This window comes from Cajanus cajan, chromosome 1 (assembly GCF_000230855.2).
Source record: "Cajanus cajan strain Asha chromosome 1, NIPB_CcT2T_4, whole genome shotgun sequence".
Classification (NCBI taxonomy): domain Eukaryota; kingdom Viridiplantae; phylum Streptophyta; class Magnoliopsida; order Fabales; family Fabaceae; genus Cajanus; species Cajanus cajan.
In genome coordinates, this window is record NC_138517.1 from 35065202 (window position 1) to 35073966 (window position 8765).

Sequence of the window (8765 nt, forward strand, 5' to 3'; positions counted from 1 at the left end):
TTAAACAGTATGAATTTTTTCCCCATGAATTCAGTTATGTGCATGTTTATAAAATTGACTCAATTATAAAATTGAAATAAAACATATTAATGTTGCTACTTAACAAAAATTACATATTAGTGTTAAGAGTTACTTGCAATTGACGAAAATATAAGAAAATAAGATGCCCAAAATTTGTATTACATACAAACAAATTGGACTCTGTACCCAAATACATTGTTGCAAACATAATGATTTATGTTTAACTAGTATTTTAATCCGGATATGATATATTTTTAAATAAATAAATATATTATTAATGATTTTTATAATAAATAAATATTTTTATCATATAAATTATATTTTTAATTTATAATAAATAATTTTTTATCATAATATACTAATATAAGTTATTTTTAATTATAGATATTTTTTAAAAAATATTAGAATTTAATTTAGAAAAAAAGAAGAAGATGATAGATTAAATAGAAAGAAAAAAAAGTTAAATATTCTTATTGAAAAAAGAAGTTAAAAACACTTTCGTTGAACAATTTTCCTAAAAACACTTTAATTTAAGAAGTACTTATATGACAAAATATAATTTGTGGACAGATTCCTGATTTCCTATATTTGCTTATGCTAGTTGCAATAGAGTATATCTTAATAGTTTTAGGGAGTATGAGTGCAAGAAGCTCAAAATTGAACGATAACCTAGTACAGTAGAAACTCTTTAAATTAATAATGTCAGGACTGGAGAAATTTATTAATTTAAAGAGTTATTAATTTATCGATAAATTAATAATTATTAATTTAAAGAATTTTTAAGTAATTATACTGTACATACCGAATTGCTTCCGACACAGTAAAATTCGTTCAGCTAGTGACGTTGCAAGAAATTTGGATGAATCCACTTTTGATGAAGAAACTCAAGACCTCGAGACTATGATCAATCAATGTGGCTATCATAATAAGATGGATATCGACAATCTAATGAACTACCCAGGCGAAAATGAAGCATGTTCGGAGGTTCAGAGTTTAGAAGATATTGTGGGTACTATCATTGAGAACAATGCAGAGAATGACAACGAAGATGATACAGTGTCTTTGGAGCCTGTTACGCGAAAGGAAGCACTTATGGCGTCGAACACTCTTCACAACTTTATGATACAATACAAAAATACAACACCTGAACTATTGGATGCAATAAGAAAAGTTAGAGATGAGCTCCAAATAGACTTGAACTTTAAAGGAAAACAGACAACTATTGAATTATATTTCAATAGAGTGTAATATATTTTTTTCAGTTTCTATGAATTATTAATTTATGATTTTCTTGGGACCGAAAATTATAAAGGAATCTCCGGAAAAATTATTATCTTATTATTTTATCGAGTTTTTCAATTTTTTACATTGATCCAAGTCGGGACCGAATAAATTTATTATTTTAGAGTGTTTATTAATTTACCGAGTATTAATTTAAAGAGTTTCTACTGTATGAGAGATAGAGAGAGATTTTGTGATTCATAAGTCATAACAATGATGCATGAGAGAGAGAGAGATTTCATAACATTTAACACCGGAGAACTTCATAATAAATAACATTAGGCTTTCAGCATTTGATCATTTATTACATGAATCCCTTATTCATGTTATTATTAGACCCTAGATTTCTAGAGATTAAGGTTATTTTGAAGGGTAATGAAATATGAGAGTAAAGTTTTGGTTCAAAATGCCACCAAAAAGCTGGATTAGCCTACAGCAAAAATAACACTAAGCATCATAACGGCGAACTCCTGGTTTGCGAACATATCCCACCGTCATCGTTTCATCGGTTAAGATACGAGTCTCTTCCATTAGTCTGCAACAATTTGAACCACGCATTCAGTACGTCATAAACAAAATGCTAAAGTGCTTCAATTCACATAAGATTGGTATTAACTATTGCTATCTAAATCACTTACGAGTTTCTCAATGTCTTGTTCAGAATCGTAGACGCCACAATGACAGGCCCATCGAGATATCTTAACTCCCCCGTGATTCTTTCCCCTATCTTGTTGTTCAGTGTTTCAGCATCAAGATTCATTCGTTCATCAGAAGCCTGGTAAATTAAATGTACAATCAAGTATAACAAACGTTAATTACCTAGGATTTAATCATTGTTGGCAACGAAAGTGAAATTAATTAACTATATCTAGCTAGGACACTACACTTCCATTGAAATGAAATTATTAATCTCTCAATGCAATTTAATTTGTATATATATATATAGTAAATTTTAACCATATACCTTGCATGTCGATTAATTTCTTTCATTTGAACATTGACATACACGTACAAAAATGATATATAGGAAGGAATCCAAGGAGTATATGTATATTATATATTTTTTTCTTAGTTAAATATTTGCTTTTAATCTCACCATAATCCAACCATACGTGTCTCCATATGATGGCACCATTGCGGTGTATGCAACCACATCTACATAAGAGTCAAAAGAAAAATGCTTATCAACTAATTAATAATAAAAAAATTCCACTTTGAAAGAACTGCAAATGCTGCTATAATGGCAAGGGTTAGAAGGAAAAAGAATGTTCTCACAAGTAAAAGCTTGCTTTAGTGTGTTGTATATTGTCGAGAACACAGCCTTGTGTGTAAAAATTCCCGCGGGACCAGCCTGTATGTGTGAAGGTTGGGTTTAATTAGTTTTGAAAGATTAAAGGTGAGTGCAATTCATGTTTATATGTTAGTTAGAAAAAAAATAAAATAAAAACATGAACAGAATAATAAATAGGCTTACTTGAGTGACAAAGATTCCATTGTCCTTGAGCTTAGGTTTGGCAACATTCTCATAAAAGGATTTTGTGTAGATATGGACAGGCCCTGATTCATCTGGGTCAGGAAGATCCCCTATGATCACATCAAACTTCTCCTCGGACTTCTCTAGTTCTTTCCTATAAGTAATAAATAAATATATTCAATCCCTCTATCTAATTTTAATTCATACATAAATGAAAAGACAGAATGAGGAAATGAAATGAAAATGAAAGATTTCGTGAATTGTCAGCAAATACTTTAAGGACAAGATTTAGATATTGTTTTTTAAGTGTGATTGTTAGTACTATTTTTTTTAAAAATAGAATTAAAATTTTACTTTTATATTATATATTTGTATTTAATATAGATCTCATTAATATATATTTATATATATTATCGAAATAAAATTTCAATAATATCACTAATTATACACTTAAAAAATTATAATTTTGTTAATATTTTAATTAGTGGTGTATATTTCAACTTGAGTGCAACTCTGCATTTAACTAACCAAGGAAATTTTCAGAAAAAGAAGTATATTTTGTACTCCAACTAATCGAAAAATTTACAAAGAATAGAGAGAAGAATCAAAGAATTATATTACTCACCTTGCATAATTGTATACAACTTCAACCCTGTCGTCATTTATGGCATCATTATTTGCCGGGAAATGCCCACGGATCAAACCGGAAGCGATCTGTGGTTAATAATTAAACTCAGATGAATAATATAATGGAAGATAAGTTTTAATTAAAATTTGCACAATCAGTTAACAAGGGATATGCCACAGTCTCTAAATTTAATGAAACCTCACCCTATCAACGTCACATACTAACACATTCTCAATGTCTTTGTGCTTCAAAACCTCTCTTACAGCAGACCCACCACCTCCTCCCATTATAAACACAGTTTTGGGTCTGCTCAATTGGTCAATCATTACTTGGTTAGAAATGTAAATATTTATCCATAAAATAGGACACAATTAAAGTATATATAAAAGTATATGAATTATTCACCTATACACTGCAAGTATAAAATTTTTTTTACACTGCCAATCAATTATATCTCTTAATTGTGTCATGTCACTGTAAACACATTTACTTTTAACAGTGACATGACACAATTAAGAAATATAATTGATTGTCAGTGTAAAAAATTTTTACACTAACAGTGTATAAGTGATTAACTCAAAGTATATATACATACTCGTTATGTATTAAAAGAGCAGGATGGACCAAGTTTTCATGGTAAATGTATTCATCCAATTCTGCGTTTTGCAAATGCCCATCAATCACGATAGCCTATACATATAATAGACAAGGAAAATAAATAATTTATCAATTTGCAAGATAGATAGGCAATCTAACTATTAGATTTCTTTTCTATGTTGGCACTCGGCAGCTAGCATTATAATCAAAGTTTTAAATTGTCATCCACAACACATGTTGCGGTTATAATATTGTTATTGCAGTGTTTTTCGCAATTGTGTTATGCTTTTAAATCATCATAAAGATTTGCAACATCATTTTATTTCATTTTTTTAATCAAAAAGTATATATAAATTTAAATTTTAATCTTTTAATATAATAAGTTTAGTTACATAGAATGTTAAAAGAGTAACTTTCTTATTGCACTGTCGATCTCCAATCATCAGAGGGCAAGCTGTGTAACAAAATGTATCAGTCTTGATGAATGATATGGCTGCCCTTACTGTTATCCAGTCTGGCTTGTCTGACCGCCCCAGACCTTGATAAGGATTTAAAGCAGCAATAGGAATGATGCGTGCCGGTGCCTCATTTTTCAAAATTGCCCCACGGCCTTTGTAAGGAGGCGGTTGATATGGAGGTTGAATTGTTGGCCTGAAATTCTGCGCATTATGGCTTGCATTTTGAGCAGCAGAATTGTTATTGTTGTTACTCCTGGGCAAATTCTCCACAGTGTTATCAGCTTTAGTTCCCACACTTGGTAAATCAGAATCCATATATGGCTTCGGATTCCCAATGATCTCACAATCAGGTATTATAGTTTCCATGTTGAGAATCACAATTATCCTGTGCAAGGAAAAACACAGAAGTAGATAAATTTTTACAGGATAAACCTAAAGTTGAGGATGTAAAATTCCACCAACAACATTGTTTATGACTCTTTAGCATTCATCTATATTCATACACTTTAATGCTGTGTTGGGTTCGAAAACACACATAAAGGACATGATAATTGGAAGCTATCTATATCAGCTTTTAGGTTAAAGTGAAATTAGTGCAATTTCTAAACCAGCCTGATGCAGATTCAAATACGCTATAATCTCTAACTAAGGATCTGTTTCGATAAATTTCTCCAGAAGTACTTCTAAAAAAGATAACAAGAAAAATTGAAATAAGGTTTTCCATAAGCTAAACTAATGACTAAGTTATAAAAAGTTTTTTTGGAGAAGTTTACAGGAGAGCTTCTACAAATTAGCCGAAAAAACTTATTTCATTTCGTTTCCTATTTCACTTTCCTATAAATGCTTTCGGAAAAAGTATAGCCAAACAGAACCTAAATGCTAAGGTTTTGCAAAACTTCAATTAGGTTGAATTTCTCCACTCATACAACAACCATTCATAAGAAGCTAAAGATTATGAATTTACGAAACATAAAATTCAACCATCTCCTTTTATCGTCGAACTAGCAAGGTTTATGAGTGCATAATAACTAGGGCACGAAGAATGTATCTTCTAGAAGGGCCAAGGTTTTGCTTTCAGAAGTGAAATTCCAACCAAATGAAAATTCGAATAACAGAAAAAGTGTAAATTCCATGATAATTCACGATCGCAACATATTAGAGTATAATTGCAGAAATGACTTAAATCCAAAAACAGAATTTGCACAGAGAGAGAGAGAGACTTGCGGTTCTTGATAGGTGTGCATATGTAATGGAGAAGCTGAACGACGGAACCCTTCTGAACTCGGCCGGTTCGGACACGGTCGTTGAGCTGAGTGGCGAGCAACGCTTGTTTAGACAAAACGGCGTCGGATAGCAGAAGTTTGTATCTCTGCTGCTGCGAGTTATTGATATTGGAGACTAACGCCACGTCCAGAACCTGAACCAGCGGTTTCGCGTTCACGTCGCCGCCGATTATCGCCGGAATCGCGTTTTCCGTCAGATTCACTGACATTCTCACTCTGATCGGGGATTCCCTAACGAACTCAACCCGAAACGGAAACAGGAATAAGAGAAACAACGAGAATCATTTTTGCCTTTTCGAAGGAGCGAAGGGTGGGTAGACGGGCCAGGTCGCGAATTTCACGGATAACGACACCCTTATTTTTAAATTCGTCTGATTATATTATTTTTGAGTCCGGTCTCTGAAGTCTATGAATTTGGTAGATTAAAATATTTAATTTTTAAATATTATAATTTTAAAATTAAGTTATATATTTAATTTTTAAAATTATGTTGACATTAAAATTATATTTAATTGGTATATATTTGTCAATTGAATTATTTTTGTGATATTTTGATATTTTTATTATTAAAAGTTTGGTACTATTATTTAAGTATTTATAATTATTTTTATTTTAATATTTTAATATTTAGTATTTTAAATCATTTTAATTATTAATAAATTTTAGTATGATAAAATTTAGCTTATAAAAAAATATATTTTTTTTCTAATTTTATGTTTTTATTTTTTAAAAACTTATTGTTTTAATCATTATTTAAGCCCGCGGATTGGTTCGTTATTCGCGAATTTTGGCGACCTAGATAGAGACTTGAAAAATAAGTCAATTTATTTTAAGGACCGAACTTATCCGGCTCGTATAAAACGCGGATTTTACAGAGCGGGTCTTAAATGGGCCGGACCGATCCGTATACACCCCTAAGCGAACCGAGGGAAAAACCGGACTGGGTCTGCTGAACCTGAAACTGAACCTGTAAACAAATAAACGATAGCGCTAATTACCATTTTGACCCTGCAGACTGGTTCAGTATTTACTATTTAGGCTCTCAATCACGCTAAATCTGTACTATTATTAACACTATTGTTTCACTCTTTCTTTCTCATGTTTATTCTTATTTAGTTTTTATTTTCTCTAATATTTAATCATTTATATATATATATATATATATATAATTTAATTATTTTTATTTTTTAAAATACACAGACAATAAATGTCTTTTTTATTCTAGTACTAGTAGTACTAATTTTGATTCTTTATTGTGTTTTTAAGATTTATTTTGGTATTTTTATGTTTTAAGAAAGTATTTTGATATTTTAATTTTAGTTTAAATGTGTTTTTAGTTCTTATAAAATGATAATTTTTTATTTTAATCTTTGTAAAAAAAAAATTTTGTTTCATTCCTATAAAATTTAGAATTACTATTTTTAGTTTTGATATTTTATTTTTAGTTTAAATATGTTTTTAGTTCCTATAAAATGATAATTTTTTTTATTTTGATCTATGTAAAAAAATTTCTTTCATTTTTATAAAATTTAAAGTTACTATTTTTAGTCTATATTATTATATAATTATTTTAAGTTACTTATTTGTTCATCAAAAAATTGAGTGTGTGACACCTTCTACCCTAACATACATATACAATAATTATAAACAAATAAAATATATTCTTAGAGTAAATAAAATCATTTGAATTAAAATAATGGTTCCATTAACATAAGAGTAGAGAATTCACATTCGTAAACGTAAATCATGGTCAAATACGAAATTTACAAGAAAACGAAACATGAGTTTTTTTCAAAACAAAATAACAATAATGAAATCATAAACTAAGCCTAACTATGGTCCGATATCACATATTCTATCAGAACGCGCCTAATTGAAGCCTAAACTTCATCACCAACATTCTCATGTTGATGGTCATCTGCAAGACAGCAGAAGACACACATAGCACAAACATGGGAATGAGAAACATCTCACTCAAGTTAAGGTGTAAAAATAATAGTCAAGCAACACACAAAAATCATAACAAAGCACAACACAAAACACACATTAATCAAGCACAACTCAAGTCATACATACATTAGTATCACATACACAGTCACTCATTATGCAATGATGCCATGGACTCAACTCACAAATGCATGCATGTGGCGCCAGTCACATATCACATATCACTGGTGTGCTGCCTAAGCAACACACCTAAGGTAGTCTAGGAGTACATGTAGGGAGCTATCCATACACTCTCAACTAGAAGCATGTACTACTAGGGTCTAGTCGGGATAGTGAAGTCGCGCAAGTTACTTCTCGTGCTCACAAACGGGCAGAATCGAGACATCCAAACCGCACTATCCCCTAGGACTCCTCCAAACTGTTACACAAGGAAGGCATTCCCTAACGGTGTACTCCATATCGTACCCGTCACATCGATGCACATGATGCACGTCACACACTCACACTTCATTGACTCATCATTTCGCTTGTCATAATTACTCATATATCATGTCTCATTGCCACATACCATCATGTCTCATGTCTCATATTCACTTTTCACATTATCTCATCATATTCACATAATCTCTATAGAGCACTCTAATTCATATAAAAACTTATCTATTTTTGAAATTAAACACATATTTACACTTGGCAAACATCAAGGAACACAACAGAAAACTCAAAAAGTAAAATAGAAAACACATGTTCTTGAAATTGAACGCATATTCACATTCAAAATCACACAAGGAACGCAACAGAACAATCAGAAAGTAAAACAGAAAACTTTCATAGTATCTGTTCCTATAGGCATACATCAGGCAAGGGATTATGGTCAATCCTACTATCCAATAGTTATTCTCACACTCCCGAGTGAGGTTTCTCACTCCCCCTTACCTTGATGAGTAGTAGACAAAGCGCGTATGGTTCCCTAGTGACCTTTTCCTCATGGTTCTCTTGAGCCTTAGAGAGCACAACACATAGAAAAGAAAGAGAAAGTGAGAAGCGTGAAAATAACTCCCGACAACCTCCTTTCT

At 31.1% G+C, this 8765-nt stretch overlaps 2 protein-coding genes across 7 annotated transcripts; one reads left to right on the forward strand and one right to left on the reverse strand.

Moving 5' to 3' along the window:
• The first annotated feature begins 951 nt into the window (after positions 1-951).
• LOC109793064 (uncharacterized) lies at positions 952-1269 on the forward strand. Its single transcript, XM_020352533.2, has one exon. The coding sequence runs from the start codon at positions 952-954 to the stop codon at positions 1267-1269; it is 318 nt and encodes a 105-aa protein (XP_020208122.1).
• A 279-nt stretch (positions 1270-1548) lies between these two features.
• LOC109793061 (thermospermine synthase ACAULIS5) lies at positions 1549-6095 on the reverse strand. Of its 6 annotated transcripts, none has more exons than XM_083059774.1 (10): positions 5680-6095; positions 4415-4844; positions 4000-4094; positions 3608-3710; positions 3402-3490; positions 2777-2930; positions 2578-2653; positions 2399-2457; positions 1941-2077; positions 1549-1837 (listed from the first exon to the last, which is right to left on the reverse strand). In XM_083059774.1, exons 1-10 carry the CDS (start codon positions 5949-5951, stop codon positions 1750-1752), a joined length of 1503 nt encoding a protein of 500 aa, XP_082915900.1. In that variant the 5' UTR covers positions 5952-6095; the 3' UTR covers positions 1549-1749. The 6 variants fall into 6 exon arrangements, with proteins under 6 accessions (XP_082915900.1, XP_082915896.1, XP_082915903.1 ...); XM_083059770.1 differs by having other exon boundaries at positions 4394-4844; XM_083059777.1 differs by having other exon boundaries at positions 4505-4844; positions 5680-6094.
• Positions 6096-8765: the final 2670 nt, after the last annotated feature.

Coding starts and splice junctions, on each gene's coding strand:
- LOC109793061 (XM_083059770.1), bottom strand. CDS start 5,951: ATGTCAGTGAATCTGACGGAAAACGCGATTCCGGCGATAATCGGCGGC. Junction 4,845..5,679: donor ACACCTATCAAGAACCGCAA/GTCTCTCTCTCT, acceptor TTCCTTGCACAG/GATAATTGTGATTCTCAACA. Junction 4,095..4,393: donor TTACTCTTTTAACATTCTAT/GTAACTAAACTT, acceptor TTATATGTATAG/GCTATCGTGATTGATGGGCA.
- LOC109793064 (XM_020352533.2), top strand. CDS start 952: ATGGATATCGACAATCTAATGAACTACCCAGGCGAAAATGAAGCATGT.